Source organism: Scyliorhinus canicula, chromosome 8, assembly GCF_902713615.1.
Source record: "Scyliorhinus canicula chromosome 8, sScyCan1.1, whole genome shotgun sequence".
NCBI classification, from domain to species: domain Eukaryota; kingdom Metazoa; phylum Chordata; class Chondrichthyes; order Carcharhiniformes; family Scyliorhinidae; genus Scyliorhinus; species Scyliorhinus canicula.
This window is the reverse complement of record NC_052153.1, coordinates 157,927,560-157,944,987: the sequence shown is the minus strand read 5'-3', so window position 1 is coordinate 157,944,987 and position 17,428 is coordinate 157,927,560. Positions and strand designations below refer to the sequence as shown.

General features: G+C 57.0%; 1 protein-coding gene across 1 annotated transcript in view; it reads right to left on the bottom strand.

Annotated features, from left to right (window-relative positions):
- pde8b (phosphodiesterase 8B) overlaps positions 1-17,428 on the bottom strand; it is a 436,161-nt gene that overhangs the window by 79,184 nt on the left and 339,549 nt on the right. The window contains 1 exon segment of the mRNA XM_038805541.1: positions 9,030-9,118. Coding sequence (XP_038661469.1) covers positions 9,030-9,118 — 89 coding nt within the window.

Sequence of the window (17,428 nt, the reverse complement as noted above, 5' to 3'; positions counted from 1 at the left end):
AATTCCACAGCATTTATGAAGCCCTACTTGCCACAATATTGGGCCCTGATTAAATGTACACTATTCTGCCACGATTAACCCAATCTTTGGAATGCTTGATGTGTTCCTCTGAACTTGCTCCATCTATTATATAAACGCTGGTTTATGGGTGAATACCTGTTAGTGATATGTAATATTATGGACTGTAATTTCCAGAATATATTTGCTACACACAAAAAAATGTGTTTATGAATACTTTACAGTTATAGTTGCGTTTTACAATTGTGTTACACTATAAGGGCTGAACTTGCAATTAGCAACATTTGTATACCACTGTGCAAAGTGGTCACACTATGGTGGAGCCTGCACTATTTTTGCACGGCCATTAACTCCCTTGCTGATTGGAAATTGTGTCCTATACTGTGTTATCAGCATAACGCCAAATTATTGGTCCACCCTGCACTATCGGGTCCATTTCTCCTGGTTTTATCAAGTGTGAATTTTCAAGAGGAAAGATGAAAACTCAAGAAGGTTGAATGGATGCACATTATGATTTTGCAACAGGCCTCCAGGTTTTTGATTAGATCCGGTTATAGACCAATTTAAAGTAGCCAAAGTTTGTGATTCAAGACACTTGCTCAGTGAATAAAGCCTCAAGACTCCAAGGGTTTTAAACAAACAAAAATAAACTTTACTATACAGGTCAAAAAGATAAAACAATTTGAAATATCTATCTTGTACTCTAACATTGTACTCTAATATGAGGTACGCATGGATTAATAGGTGAACTATGGTCGAACACATCACATTGAACAATAAATAGCAAATGCAACCAAGATAAATCCCATCGGCCCATCGAGTCTTACCATCCACTGAAGCCCTCACTTCCAACTTATCCCCGTAACCCAATAACCCCTCCTAACCTTTTTGGCCACTGAGGGCAATTTTGCATGGCAAATCCACCTAACCTGCACGTCTTTGGACTGTGGGAGAAAACGGGAGCACCCGGAGGAAACCCACTCAGACACACGGAGAATGTGCAGACTCAGCACAGACAGTGACAGAGCAGGGAATTGAACCTGGGAACCTGATGCTGTGAAGCCACAGTGCTAGCCACTTGTGCTACCATGCTGCCTATTAACATTATCAGCATCCCACCCAGACATCTGGGAGTCAACCAATCTCATTGAAACTCTGGGCACGATCTAACCAAACAAAAGCCAGAGTCCGTTCTGGACGGGATTAGCGGGGTCGTTCCCAGTGCTTGTAGTGGCACTCTGTTGCTATTTCGGGCCCCAGTGGGGGACGACTCTCCCAAAGCCGTACTTAGCATTGATTCCTGCGCTGAGGAAGAGTTTCTCAATGCAGGAAGAGATCGGGACATAATTTTTAAATGGCGCCCCAAACTCTTGACCCCCCCCCCCCCAACTCGATCCCCAGACCACCCACCCCCCCCCCCCCCCAATCGTCCGACCTCACCTGTTGGGGGATCCTCGATAGCAAAATGCCAGCTTGGCACCTTGGCACTGCTAGCCTGGCACCCTGGCAGTGCCCCTGCCAGCCTGGTACTACCACCTGGTAGTTCCACCTGAGCACACTGGTCATGCGCATGCGTGGCCACAGACATGGAAATTCTCCGGGCCGTATTGGCAGCTAGAGCCAGGTGCTCTACGCTGCCGTCCTGCTAGCCCCCAGCAAAGCAGTGAATCGGTGGCCGTTTTACGCCATTTTTCTGGTGTAAACTGCTCCCACGCCGGAGTGGGGACAGAGCCCCAGAATCGGAGAATCCTGGTTAGACCTCGCAAAGTGTAACGGGCGTCGGAAATCCTGAGGGTGGCCTCTCCCGAATCTAACGGCCAAGTCATGTCCCAATTGTTTCCCTCACAAAGAACTTCAAACTTCTCACTTTTGAAGATCCCAGCCCCTGAATTCCATCAACTCGACTGCCTTAATGAGTGCACACCTCCCAGTTTTTAATCTCCTCTTGAGACTATTCCCCTGGATTTCTAAGCCTGGACTGCAGACTCTACTTACAGGCACAGTTCCAGCTCTTTATTAGCCAGCCAGTTTACCTGGACTGGTGCTGCCCCTGGATTTCACCAATCTCCAATATCCCCATCTGTACCAAGGGTCTCTTCTTCTGAGCTCTTACCCTTGTTATCGAAAAAGGTGGTGATAACAACATCACAATGATCCTTTGGGATCATGTCCTGTTCCCAGCAGGCCATGATCAACTCATGGAGCTCAGTATATAGGGCAGGGCCACCATGTTTCAAGGCTTTGAGTAGAATGTCATCAACTCCGCGGGCTTTGTTGCTTTTCATCTGATTGATGGCAATCAGTTTCCTCCAGGGTTGATCTTTCACCTAGTCCTTGTTGGACTGGCCAGTTGTTGGACTGGCTGTTGATGGCAGTATCATGCACTATCCACTTGGCATTGAAGAGCACTGAGGAGTGTTTCAAAGTGCTCCGACCAGCGATCGAAGACTGACTGCTTGCCGACACGAGGGTTCTTGCCATCGGTGTTCCTCCGGGGGGGGGGATGTTTATCATCAGAATCAAGCAGCACGGCTCCCGCCTGACTGTGGCGGCACTGGACACAGTCCGCAGCTGCCACACCGGGTTTCCACTGAGACCAGACGTGAACCACGCCGTCGTGAACTCAGCCCATCGGAGACAGAGCATCAGGGAAGCGCCTTCAGGTGATGCGCTGAGGCTGTCCCAACGGCGTTGTGGTGGTATGATTTACATAGCTGCCTGCCATTGGTGCAGAACACCGGCTTACCATTGGCCCTGGTCGGTCACGTGCCTCTCGACCGATTGGTTGAGACCAGTCATGTGACGGCTCCCCGATTGGTCGAGAGGCTGAGTTAACCCCAGAATGCCCGGCGGTCGTCCATTTACTGTCGTCGACCGCAGGGCTAACATCTAGCTTATTAAAGCCTAACTTTTGTACAGCAACTCATCTCGAATTCAATTGATGGTTCATCAATTTAATAAGCTAGAATTTTGAAGATGGAGCTCCGTCCGGATCAAGCCCGAATGCATCAGCCCGCAAACTCAGAACGCTACAGAAATCTATAAACATTGGCTGGCATGTTTCGATGGTTACCTGGCGTCCGCAAACAGCCCCCCCACCATGGCACAGAAGCTTCATATCCTCCACTCCAGCGTGCGCATGGCGGCCTACGCGATGATTGCGGAGGAAAAACATTACGACGCGGCCATGGTTAAGCTGAATGGACAGTTTCTTAAACTGGTAAACAGAGTATTCGCCCGACATCTGCTGGCTACCAGACAACAGTTCCCTGGTGAGTCATTAGACAATTTTTACCAGGCCCTCGCTGTCCTGGGGAGGAATTGCTCCTGCCTCCAAGATTCAGCCACGGAGCACATGGAACTTCTGATCAGAGATGCTTATGTGGCTGGGATGCAGTCCCCCGCTATCCGCCAGCGGATGCTGGAGAAAGACGACCTCAGCCTAACTGAGGCACGGACTCTCTCCACCTCCCTGGAGGTCGCCAATTTAAACGCCCGTGCCTATGTCCCCAGCCGCGCTGCAGCGCCCTGGGCCTCCTGGCACGCTTCCCCACCGCCATCCGCCGCTCCCGACCCCCCTCAGGCCTGCGCCGACAATTCCGTGGGGCCCCGCTGCTATTTCTGTGGGTTCGCTAAACACCCTCGCCCGCGCTGCCTGGCCCGCTCCGCCCTCTGTAAGAGCTGCGGGAAGAAGGGCCACTTTTCATCCGACTGCCAGGCAAAATCCCCCCCCCCCCCCCCCCCCCGGGCCCTTGTGGGCCCTTCCAGTACACCGCGCCAATCTCTCCCCCCCACACCCGGGCCCCTGCGCCCGGCCTGCATGCCTCCCCCTCTCCTCCAGGCCCTTCCGGGCCCTTCCAACGCACCGCGCAAATCTCTCCTCGCCGCCCCCGGGCCCCTGCGTCCGGCCTGCGCGCCTCTCTGCCCCCGCTCTCAGCCGCTCCGGTCGGCCCGCCGGCACCGCTAACCCCGCCCCCAGCAATCACGAGGGCCCCGCAGGCGCCGCCATCTAGGGCCCCGAACACCACGTGGGGGTCCTGGGCGCCGCCATCTTGGGGCCCCGACTCCACGTGCGGGTCCTGGGCGCCGCCATCTTGGGGCCCCAACTCCACGTGCGTGTCCTGGGCGCCGCCATCTTGGGGCCGCGACTCCATGTGCGGATCCTGGGCACCACCATCCTGGACTGGCACGCAAGGTTCTGCCAGCAACTACTCGGCCGACGACGACTACAACGATGGTTCTTCTCCACGGCTCGCGACCATTCAACTCGACCAGTCACGGCCACGCACGCTCGCCAAAACAACGACGCTGATCCACCTCAACGGCCATGAGACGGGCTGCCTGCCGGACTCCGGGAGCACGGAAAGCTTTGTTCACCCTGCCACGGTAAGACGCTGCGCGCTCCCTGTCCATCCTGTAAAACACAAAATCGAGTTAGCCTCAGGTTCGCACTCTGTCCGCATCACCGGCTGCTGCATCGCGGACCTCACGGTACAAGGGAAGGTTTTTAAAAATTACAAACTCCTTGCCCTCCCTGACCTTTGCGCACCGGCACTCCTAGGACTGGACTTCCAGTGCAACCTGCAGAGCTTGACCTTCCAATTCGGCGGCCCTATAACCCCCTCACTGTCTGCAGCCTCGCGTCCCTCAAAGTGGACACCCCCTCCTTGTTTGCTAATCTCACCCCCGATTGCAAACCCGTCGCGACACGGAGCAGACAGTACAGCGCCCAGGACCGGACCTTCATCAGGTCCGAGGTCCAGAGGTTGCTGAAGGACGGGGTCATCAAGGCCAGCAACAGTCCCTGGCGAGCCCAAGTGCTGGTGGTCCGGACTGGGGAGAAAAACCGGATAGTCATCGACTATAGCCAGATCATCAACCGGTTTACGCAACTGGACGCGTATGCTCTCCCCCGTATTTCTGCCATGGTAAACGATATCGCGAAATACAACGTCTTCTCTACTGTGGACCTCAAGTCCGCTTATCACCAGCTCCCCATCCGCGCGAGTGACCGCAAGTACACCGCGTTCGAGGCAGATGGGCGCCTCTACCACTTCCTTAGGGTTCCATTCGGTGTCACAAATGGGGTCTCGGTCTTCCAACGGGAGATGGACCGAATGGTCGACAAGTACGGATTACGGGCTACCTTCCCGTACCTCGATAATGTCACCATCTGCGGCCACGAACAGCAGGACCATGACACCAACCTCCGGAAATTTCTCCAAACCGCAAAACTCCTTAACCTCACATAAAATAAGGATAAGTGCGTGTTTAGCACCGACCGTCTAGCCATCCTCGGCTATGTAGTGCGTAACGGAGTGATAGGCCCCGACCCCGAACGCATGCGCCCCCTGATGGAACTCCCTATCCCCAATACCCTTAAATCCCTCAAACACTGCCTGGGTTCCTTCGCTTACTACGCCCAATGGGTTCCCAACTACGCCGACAAGGCCTGTCCCCTCATTCAAACCACGACCTTCCCGCCATCGACAGAGGCCTGCCAGGCCTTTAGCCGCATCAAAGCGGACATCGCAAAGGCCACGATGCGCGCCATCGACGAGTCTCTCCCCTTCCAGGTCGAGAGCGACGCATCAGAAGTATCTCTGGCGGCCACCCTCAACCAAGCGGGCAGACCCGTGGCCTTCTTCTCCAGAACCCTCCATGCTTCCGAACTCCGCCGCTCCTCTGTGGAAAAGGAAGCCCAGGCCGTAGTCGAAGCTGTGCGGCATTGGAGGCACTATTTGGCCGGCAGGAAGTTTACCCTCCTCACAGACCAACGGTCAGTGGCCTTCATGTTTGATAATGCACAAAGGGGCAAGATTAAGAATGACAAGATCTTACGGTGGCGGATCGAGTTGTCCACGTACAACTATGAGATCTTGTATCGTCCAGGGAAGCTCAATGAGCCTCCTGATGCCCTGTCCCGCGGTATCATAGACCGCTTCCGCTCCCTCCACACGGACCTCTGCCATCCAGGGATGACCTGTTTCTACCATTTCATAAAGGCCCGCAACCTGCCTTTCTCCATCGAGGATGTCAGGACAGTAACCCGTGACTGCCACATCTGCGCAGAATGCAAACCGCACTTCTACCGCCCCGAGCGCGCACATCTGATCAAAGCATCCCGCCCCTTCGAAAGTCTCAGCATTGACTTAAAGCGGCCCCTTCCCTCTAGCAACCGCAACATTTACTTCCTGGCGGTAATCGACGAATACTTCCCCTTCCCCTTCGCCATTCCCTGCCCCGACATGACCACATCGACCGTCATTAAGGCCCTCCTCTCCATCTTCTCCCTGGTCGTGGCGTGCGGCCCTCCCCCCCTTCACCACAGACCCCCCCCTGTTTTTTTTCCCCCAGCGCCCCACCCAGGCCACCCCTTCCCCATCCATGGCGTCGCCACCACCAGCCCGGGTGACGGAGACTGTTCAAGGACAATCGCTCCCGGACTCCAGGACATCAGCGGAACCACCACCATCGGCTGAACCAACGTCACCAACTCCACTGCGGCGGTCTGCCAGGACGTCACGGGCAACGAAAAGGCTGATCGAGTCTATTTAATTTTCAACAACACCATGGACCTTCTATGGACAATATGTACTATTGTTAAATGTCTGGGCCAGTGGGAAGCCAAACCTTTTTTTTCTCCCTTCTCTGGCTACTACTCATACCACCAGTCCCCCCCCCCCCCCCCCCGGCTCTCATTGATACGCCCCCCCCCCCCCCGGCTTCTTTCTCCGCAAGGGGTGAATGTGGTGGTATGTTTTACATAGCTGCCTGCCATTGGTGCAGAACACCGGCTTACCATTGGCCCTGGTCGGTCATGTGCCTCTCGAACGATTGGTTGAGACCAGTCATGTGGTCGAGAGGCTGAGTTAACCCCAGAACGCCCGGCTGTCGTCCATTTACTGTAGTCGACCGCAGGGCTAACATCTAGCTTATTAAAGCCTAACTTTTGTACAGAAACTCGTCTCGCGTTCAATTGATGGTTCATCAGGCGTATGGTGCGAGCCACGATGACGCTGTTTCAGAGGGTGCGGAGCATACAAAAACCTGCGTCAAACAGGCGCCGCCCCCAATTTCGGCGTCAAAAGGGATTCTCCGCCTGGTCGCCGATTACGAAATTGGCGTCAGGGAATGGAGAATTCAACCCCTTCTTCTTTTCCCACTTTTTGTAGTGAGGTTAAGGGTTTTCTTGTCTGTCACAGTTTAGCTGCTTTGAGAGATTCCCATTGACCAAGGCAAGCCAACTGCTGGTGGGGGGGGGGGGGGGGGGGGGGGGGGGGGGGGGGGAAGAGCATTGTTTTGGCACCTTTTCTGGACATCACATAGATGCCAGTTCTCAGCCAATTTGATTCTGGATATATAGTTTGCATTGGATAAAGGAAAAGGTACAGGCCCTGCCAACTTCCAGGCTGTAGTGCTGAGGACCACTGCTCTAGAATGAGCTCCAAAATGGCTCGATACATTTTGTCCTGAGTGTGGTCAGGCAATTCCATGCCACTCTTACAAATTAGCCCAGTTCAAGAATTTATATGGGTTTGTAATCTGTATCACACTTAATAGAAGAAAATTGAACATGTCACACTCAATCACAGGTACTGATCACAGGATTAAATTACCACAGCACTGAATGAAGACAAAACCTGATTCTGAATATTGCAGCAAGATTAATTGCGTCAATTCTACTGTGAAAATTCACGGTGTTCAAGACAATGACCGTATTTTCCCTTCTTGTATTCCAGCACAGAGAGCAGTGTGCTGCTACATAGAGAACAGCAATATTAAAACTTGCCGAAGGAAGACGTTAATAATCATTAGATAATAATTGTAAATGTAAAATGTAAATGTTGCCACAGTCCCAGAGGACCAGAGGCTGCTCTCCCCTTTTGAGAGAGCGCTGATTGACGGTGATTTAACCTGAGGGTCAGCACACAGCAGATGGTGGGGGGGGGGGGGGGGGGGTGCAAGGTTGAATGGCAGGGTCTTCATGAATAACCTCAGCCGGTACGGGAATTAAACCCGTGCTGTTGGCATCGTTCTGCATTACAAACCGGTTGTTTAGCCAACTTAGGTAACTTAAGTAACCATTAGATGAAGAAAGATTTACAGACTTGGGGCAGGATTCTCCCATACCCGGCGGGGCAGGGGGTCCCGGCGGGATGGAGTGGCGTGAACCACTCTGGCGTCGGGCTGCCCCAAAGTTGCGGAATCCTCCGCACCTTTAGGGGCCAAGCCCTCACCTTTAGGGGCTAGGCCCGCGCCGGAGTGGTTGACGCGCCGCTGGCCAGCGGGAAAGGCCTCTGGCGCCACGCTAGCCGGGGCCGAAGGGACTCCGCCGGCTGGCGGAAGTCCGCGCAATTGCAGGAGCGTCAGCGGCTGCTGACGTCATCTCCGCGCATGCGCAGGGGGGGTCACCTCCGCGTCGGCCATCGCGGAGGCTGACACAGCCGACGCGGAGGGGAAAGAGTGCCCCCACGGCACAGGCCTGCCCGCGGATTAGTGGGTCCCGATCGCGGGCCAGGCCACAGTGGGGGCACCCCCCGGGGCCAGTCGGCCCGCCCCCCCCGGACCCCGGAGCCCGCCTGCCACCTGTCCCGCCGGTAAGGGAGGTGGTTTAATTCACGCCCGGCGGGACCGGCATTACAGCAGCGGGACTTTGGGCCATTGCAGGCCGGAGAATCGCCGGGGGGGGGGGGGGGGGGGGCTGACCGGCATGGTGTGGTTCCCGTGCCGGAGAATTCAGCGGCCGGCGGGGGCAGGATTCACGCTGCCCCCCCCCCCGGCGATTCTCCGACCCGGCGGGGTTGGAAAATCCCGCCCTTGGGATCTATCCTTTGCAAGTTTATCATAGTTCGACAAGATCATTTTTAATAGGATTGGAACCTTTCAAGTTAAAACTGAAGCATTCTTGCCGTCTCCTCTGTACTGCTAGTGGCAAAGTCCAGAAGCGGTTTCATTTTTGTGTTTCTCGGTGCCATCTTGTTTTCCTGGTATTGAATAGTGATACTTACCCTCCCTGGCCTATTACAGGTGTTATTGTTACATCTTGCGGTATACTATCTCCTGCTTTCTGTCTTGCATAGTAAATTCCTCGCCATTCCTGTAAAAAACATCATGAATTATTTGTCAATTTTGGAATATCTGAGGATATTATTTTGTACATTTCTTTGTGTAAGTTTTCTTCAACTATCAGAAATACCACTCAGCACTCTATAAACACTTTTGTATTCAATGTCCCATTGTACCAGTTTAAGTAATGTTCTAATTGTTACTTTTTATGGGTGCTCTGGAATCCATTCCATGATTGTAATATTTGGTTGCTAATCTGAACTATCCTCTTCAGGCATCTGCTCAGGTGCTATTTGTGAGGAAGTGGTCTGAATAATTTGAGAGATCAATTAAAGCTTAGCAGTGCAGATAAATTGACAGTTTTTTGTAATTATGAAAATTAGAGACATTTCATTTTTCAAGTTTTGTGTTGCTGTGGCCGAAGGAATTAATTTTGCTCATGATGGAATCCAGCCTGGGAGCAGTAGGTCGAAGCCAGGCATGTTCTCAGTGATGTTGCTGCCTTTGTCACTGCGGGTTTTGTTGAAACTATTTATACATGTAAACGAGGTAGCCTAGAAATGGAGCGTGACCATATTTGGGTGCATGCAGAGCGTTGTCATGAGCGGAATCTTATGGAGGCGACAGGGGTCTCAGCCACTGACTGGAGAGCCAGCGAGATCCCTGTGTCGCGTATTTTTGGGACGGTTACTGTATCTAGTGTCACTCAGACATGAGTGATGGCAGTAGGTTGAGTCCAGCGAAGCCGGAGCCGGGAAGAGGAGGAGGTTCAATAGCAAGGCAGGAGTCTGCAGGCACTGGGTCCCTTGATCAGATACTGAATGAACCAGGTAACTTTGAATAAGGGATCTCCAAAAGTCTTCAAGAAAACACACCAGGGTTTGCTCATCATGCTACCCACATGGCTTGATGGGTTATACCAGCAGCGTTGGCATTAATTTCCCACTCAGTGGCCTCAATTGGTGACATGTATGGACCTTGCTGCCCTGGACTTAAACCAGATGGAGGTAGGAAGGTGGCGGGTTCACCACCACCCTCCTGTCCCATTAAATGCATCCCACCCAGACCACAAGGAGGGTTCCAAATTCTGCCCTATGTTCCTGAATGGTGTGGCCCAATGTTCTTCAGATACAAGTGCTCTGGCTTCATGTCAATGCCATTGGCAAATTGCCAAGTACCCATAGCTCAAGAGGACTTGAAGGATGGGGCTGGATTTTACTGGCCCCCGTTGGTGGGTTTGCATGTGGTAGATATTGTAAAATTCCTGTCATGGCCTTGCTGCTGCTCTCCCCTGACCTGTCCACAATTTTACACGGGCCAGGCGAGACCTGGGGTGGTCTGCCTGCCCGCCTGGCAATAGAGACCAATTATTGGCTTAAGGGAGGAATTCAGGGGCAGGGGGGTGAATCCTGGCAGGTCAGCATGCTTAGGCCTTGGGAAGGATGAGTGGGTGGGACACCTTGCTCAACGGTCTCCTCTCTGCATTGGGTGCCCTACTCCCAAAGTATGCTGTATCGTCGTTGCTCCCTGAACCCCTGGCTTCTCCATCACAACACCCCCCACCCACCTTCCCCGGCCTCACTTCCCCTCCCCACTGTGAGACCTCACCCACACTTAATTGGTCCTGGATTTCAGCCTTAGAATCTGGGAATCAAGTCCTGACCACTGCTGCTGCTGGGACTACAGAGGTTTTGGTCAATCTGACTGGCTGACTGTTCTCGGAGCAAGACTTTCACCAGCTGATTAACATCCAGGAGTGTTAACTGATTGTGGAACTGCTGTGGTTGGCAGGGATGCATTCCCACCTGACTCCTTTGGTGATTGTGGTGAAACTGAAACATCAGTAAAATCCTCCCCCCACGTATGGCCCACGACTAACCCTCAGCTAAGTGTTGTAGGGGAGTGCTTAGGGGCTTCCTGTGAATGTGAAAGGTACTATATAAATTCAAGTTCTTTCTCTCTTCACACAATTGCTACAGCGCAGAAGGAGGCCATTCAGCCCATTGTATCTGCACCTCTTTTATATTGGGTTGGAAATCTAAGCCTGGAATTCCACAGGGGATCCATAACAAAACTTGACAGTGTGGTGAATCATAATAGCATAATTCACACTGTTATCACACATGTTGTACCATGCCTCGGTAAGCTCAGCACACGGGCAGTTGCGCGGCTCTGCCCCTAGGGGGAGGTATACTGGGAATGTACGGAAGTTTGTACTGGGCTCCACCCTTGGCTCAGCCCATGACTCCTCCCCCCCACTGGTTGTATAAAGCTTGGCAGTCGGAGCCTGCCTGCCAGTTCATCTAGAGTTCATCTTGTCACAGGTAGCCTCTGTTGTAAGACGATTAAAACCACTGTTCACTTCTAACCACGTGTCGCGTGAATTTATGGTCTCATCAATTTAATCGTCTTAAGAAACAGTAAGGAACAACTATGGAACCAGCCCTCAAGCCTGATCAACTGGAACTCAACCCACAGGATGCAGAGGCGAAAGAAATCTTTCCACATTGGCTCCGATGTTTTAAGGCCTACCTGGCTAAAGCAAGCACCAATGAAACGATGGAGGAACAGAAACTCAGCCTACTGCACGCAAGGATGAGCCATCGTATATCTACTCAGTTAAATTGTACCGGCTCATATACAGAGGCCCTGGCCCTACTCGACAAAATGTACATGAGGCCCATCAATGAGGTCTACGCGCGCCACGTTCTTACTACTCCCCGCCAGCGCCCCACAGAATCGCTAGAAGAATTTCTAAGAGACTTAAAAGCCTTATCTCGGGACTGTAATTACCAGGCAGTAAATGCTGCTGAACATAGAGAACTTGCTGTCCGCGATGTCTTTGTTGCAGGCCTTAGATCAAATTACTTGCAGCAGCGACTGCTGGAGAAAAGGGCTCAAAATTTAGAAGAACTGTTGAACTCGCTACAACTATGGAGGTCTCGTTTTGTAGCCTCACCTCGTTTCCTGCGGATTCCGCGACCCCATCATGGGCCCCCGACCAGCGACTGCCCCAGGCCTTCGCTGCGCGGCCGCCCAGCCACCATGCTGCCCCAGCCTGCCACTTTTGTGGCCAGTCCCAGCACCCGCGGCAGCACTGCCCGGCCCGCAACGCGACCTGCAGCAGCTGCGGGCGGAAAGCTCACGACGCCAGTGTGTCTGGCAAGGAAGGCCCCAGCCCCTAACCCTCCCGTGGCACAAGCAACCGCTCTCCGCACTCGCAGGCCCGCAGGCCCCGGAACGCTGCGGCATATACCCCGACTCCGCCCCGCCTGCCACGTGCGATCCATGGGGCCACCATCTTGGCAAACCCCCACCACACGGCTGACCATGTGCGACTCATGGGGGCCGCCATCTTGGATGCCATCTTCCTCGCCGCCCGCCACGTGCAACCCACGGGGCGGCCATCTTGGGCTTCATCCTCTCCAAACTCAGAAAATTTGATTCAAGACTGCGACCTCAGCGGGCACTCATCGCGGGGCCACCCCAGCGCAGCCGACTGAGCCGCCGACTACCCGCAACTCAACTCAGTCACACTGGACCAATCGCGCCCAAAACATCTCCACAACTCTATGACGACGGTCCAAAGCAACGGTACAGTACACCGTGCCTTTTCGACTCCGGGAGCACAGAGAGCTTCGTACACCCAGATCTGGTAAGACGCTGTTTGCTCCCTGTTTTTCCTGCACGGCAAACTATCTCCCTCGCTTCGGGTTCCCACTCTGTCCACATCCAAGGATGCACCGTCGCGACTCTAACGATCCAAGGTGCTAGTTACTCTAATTTTCAACTATACGTCCTGCCCGAACTCTACGCCCCACTCTTACTGGGACTCGATTTTCAGTGCAATCTCAAGAGTCTCATCCTCAGCTTCGGCGGTCCTCTACCCCCACTCACTATCTGCAGCCTAGCCACGCTGCGAATACCCCCCCTCTCTCTTTGCCAATCTCACTCCGGACTATAAACCCATAGCTACTTGCAGCAGGCGGTACAGCCTACGGGACAGGGTGTTCATTCGAACCGAGGTCCGGAGGCTCCTACGTGAGGGGATCATAGAGGCCAATAACAGTCCCTGGAGAGCTCAGGTGGTGGTTGTCAAGACCGGGGAAAAATTCCGCATGGTCGTAGACTATAGTCAGACGATTAATCGGTTTACGCTCCTTGACGTAACCCCCTCCCCAGGATTGCAGACATGGTGAATCAGATAGACCAGTATCGGATTTTCTCCACGGTGTATCTGAAGTCTGCATACCACCAGCTCCCAATCCGCCCGGAGGACCGCCACCTCACGGCGTTCGAGGCCGATGGCCGCCTCTTCCACTTCCTCCGGGTTCCCTTTGGCGTCACAAATGTTGGGTTTCCACAAGCATGGACCGAATGGTGGACCAGTACGGGCTGCAGGCCACGTACTGGATAACATCACCATCTGGGGCTATGACCAGCAGGACCACAATGCCAACCTCAATCGATTTCTCCAGACGGCCCGAAGCTTAATCTCGCGTACAATAAGGAGAAATGCGTTTTCCGCACAACCAGACTAGCCATCCTCGGCTATGCCGTGGAAAACGGATTTCTGGGCCCCAACCCGGACCGTTAGAACTCCCTCTCCCTCATTGTCCCAGGCCCCTCAAACGGTGCCTGGGATTCTTTTCATATTATGCCCAGTGGGTCCCTCAATATGCGGACAAAGCCCGCCCACTCTTTAAGGCCACACTTTTTCCCCTGTCAGCTGAGGCTCGTCAGGCCTTCAACTGCATCAAGGAGGACATCGCCTAAGCGGCCATGTGGGCGGTGGATGAATCCGTCTCTTTCCAAGTTGAGAGCGATGCCTCAGAGGTAGCTCTTGCAGCCACACTAAATCAGGCAGGGACCAGTCGCGCTCCACACTATTAGGTCCCTTGTGTACCGCCACCAATCAGACCCCTCACGAGCGGCTCATTACCTTTTCCAGGGGTACTACCACGGGGTTTCGCTCCCGGCATGGTGGAGGTCACCGGGCCCAGTGCTCCTCAGGAAGCACGTCAGGGCACACAAAACTGACCCACTTGTGGAAAAAGTGCTCCTACTACACTCGAACCACCAGGGGAGAGAGCAGCAGTGGGGCGAGAGGAGCAGCAGCGGGGCGAGATGAGAAGCAGCGGGGCGAGAGGAGAAGCAGCGGGGCGAGAGGAGCAGCAGCGGGGCGAGAGAAAGCGGGCGAGGGACAGCAGGGAGACGGAGCAGCAGCGGGGGGGGGGCGGGGAGCAGCAGCGGGGCAAGAGAGCAGCAGCGGGGCGAGAGCAGCAGCGGGCGAGCGGGAGCAGCAGCGGGGGGAGGGGAGCAGCAGCAGGGCGGAGGAGCAGCAGCGGGGGGAGAGGAGCAGCAGCGGGAGAGAGGAGCAGCAGCGGGGGAGGGGAGCAGCAGCGGGGAGAGGGAGCAGCAGCGGGGGGGAGGAGCAGCAGCGGGGCGAGAGGAGCAGCAGCGGGGGGAGGGCAGCAGCAGCGGGGAGAGGAGCAGCAGCGGGGGGAGCGGAGCAGCAGCGGGGGGAGATGAGCAGCAGCGGGGCGAGAGGAGCAGCAGCGGGGATATAGGAGCAGCAGCGGGGAGAGGAGAAGAGCAGCAGCGGTGGAAGGGGAGTAGCAGTGGGGAGAGGGGAGCAGCAGCGGGGGGAGAGGAGCAGCAGCGGGGAGAGAGGAGCAGCAGCGGGGAGAGAGGAGCAGCAGCGGAGGTAGAAGAACAGCAGCGGGGGGAGAGGAGCAGCAGCGGGGAGAGGAGCAGCGGGGAGGGGAGCAGCAGCGGGGAGAGGGGAGCAGCAGCGGGGCGAGAGGAGCAGCAGCGGGGGAGAGGAGCAGCAGCGGGGGGAGAGGAGCAGCAGCGGGGAGATTAGCAGCAGTGGAGGGAGAGGAGCAGCAGCGGGGGAGAGGAGCAGCAGCGGAGGGAGAGGAGCAGCAGCAGGAGGAGAGGAGCAGCAGCGGGGAGAAGGAGCAGCAGCGGGGGGAGAGGAGCAGCGGGGGAAGGGGAGTAGCAGCGGGGGAGAGGAGCAGCAGCGGGAGAGAGAGCAGCAGCGGGAGAGAGGAGCAGCAGCAGGAGGAGAGGAGCAGCAGCGGGGGAAGGGGGGTAGCAGTGGGGAGAGGGGAGCAGCAGCGGGGGGAGAGCAGCAGCGGGAGAGAGGAGCAGCAGCGGGGGAAGGGGAGTAGCAGCAGGGGGAGAGGCAGCGGGGAGAGAGAGCAGCAGCGGGGGAAGGGAGTAGCAGTGAAGAGAGGGAGCAGCAGCGGGGAGAGGAGCAGCAGCGGGGAGAGAGGAGCAGCAGTGGGAGAGAGAGCGCAGCGGGGAGAGAGGAGCAGCAGCGGGGAGAGGAGCAGCAGCGGAGGGAGAAGAGCAGCAGCGGGGGGAGAGGAGCAGCAGCGTGGGAGAGGAGCAGCAGCGGGGGAGAGGAGCAGCAGAGGAGGAGGGAGCAGCAGCGGGGGGAGAGGAGCAGCAGCGGGGGAGAGGAGCAGCAGCGGGAGGAGAGGAGCAGCAGTGGGAGGAGAGGAGCAGCAGCGGGGAGAGAGCAGCAGCGGGGAGAGAGGAGCAGCAGCGGTGGGGGAGGAGCAGCATCGGGGGGAGGGAGCAGCAGCGGGGGAGAGGAGCAGCAGTGAGGAGAGGAGCAGCAGCGGGGGGAGGGGAGCAGCAGCGGGGGGGGGAGGAGCGCATCGGGGGGAGGGGAGCAGCAGCGGGGAGAGAGGAGCAGCAGCGGGGGAGAGGAGCAGCAGCGGGGAGAGAGGAGCAGCAGCGGGGGAGAGGAGCAGCAGCGGGGAGGGAGGAGCAGCAGCAGGGGGAGAGGAGCAGCAGGGGGCGGGGAGGGAGGAGCAGCCGGGGGAAGGGGAGTAGCAGTGGGAGAGGGGAGCAACAGCGGGGGGAGAGGAGCAGCAGCGGGGAGAGAGGAGCAGCAGCGGGGAGAGAGGAGCAACAGCGGGGAGAGAAGAGCAGCAGCGGGGGAGCAGCAGCGGAGGGAGGGGAGCAGCAGCGGGGAGAGAGGAGCAGCAGCGGGGAGGGGAGCAGCAGCGGGGAGAGGGGCAGCAGCGTGGTGAGGGTGTAGGAGCGGGGTGAGGGGAGTAGCAGTGGGGAGAGGGGAGCAGCAGCAGGGGGGAGAGGAGCAGCAGTTGAGGGAGAGGAGTAGCAGCAGAGGGGGGAGAGGAGCAGCAGCGGGGGAGAGGGGAGCAGCAGAGGGGGGAGAGGAGCAGCAGCGGGGTGATGGTAGTAGCAGCTGAGGGCGAGGAGCAGCAGCAGTAGCAGTGGGGAGAGGGGAGCAGCAGCGGGGGGAGAGGAGCAGCAGCGGGGGAGAGGAGCAGCAGCGGGGGAAGGGGAGTAGCAGTGGGGAGAGGGGAGCAGCAGCGGGGAGAGCAGCAGCGGGGGAGAGGAGCAGCAGCGGGGGGAGAGGAGCAGCAGGGGGAGAGGGGAGCAGCAGCGGGGGGAGAGGAGCAGCAGCGGGAGAGAGGAGCAGCAGCGGGGAGAGAGGAGCAGCAGCGGGGAGAGAGGAGCAGCAGCGGAGGGAGAAGAGCAGCAGCGGGGAGAGCAGCAGCGGAGGGAGGGGAGCAGCAGCGGGGAGAGAGGAGCAGCGGGAGAGGAGCAGCAGCGGGGGAGAGGAGCAGCAGCGGGGGGAGAGGAGCAGCAGCGGGGGGAGAGGAGCAGCAGCGGGGGAGAGGAGCAGCAGCGGGGGGAGAGGAGCAGCAGCGGGGGGGAGAGGAGCAGCGGGGAGAGGGAGGAGCAGCGGGAGGAGAGGAGCAGCAGCGGGGGAGAGGACAGCAGCGGGGAGAGAGGAGCAGCAGCGGAGGGAGAAGACAGCAGCGGGGAGGGAGCAGCAGCGGAGGGAGGGGACAGCAGCGGGGGAGAGGAGCAGCAGTGGGAGAGAGGAGGAGCAGTGGGAGAGAGGAGCAGCAGCGGGGTGACAGGAGGAGCAGTGGGGAGAGAGGAGCAGCAGCGGGAGAGAGGAGCAGCAGCGGGGAGAGAGGAGCAGCAGCGAGGGAGAAGAGAAGCAGCGGGGGAGGGACAGCAGCGGAGGGAGGGGAGCAGCTGCGGGGGAGAGGAGCAGCAGCGGGGGAGAGGAGCAGCAGCGGGAGGAGAGGAGCAGCAGCGGGGAGGAGCAGCAGCGGGGAGAGAGGAGCAGCAGCGGAGGAGAGGAGCAGCAGGAGGAGAGGAGCAGCAGCGGGGAGGGAGAGCAGCGGGGGGGGGGGTAGCAGTGGGGAAGGGAGCAGCAGCGGGGGGAGAGGAGCAGCAGCGGGGAGAGAGCAGCACGGGGAGAGAGGAGCAGCAGCGGGGAGAGAGGAGCAGCAGCGGGGAGGAGGGCAGCGCGGAGGGAGAAGAGCAGCAGCGGGGGAGGGAG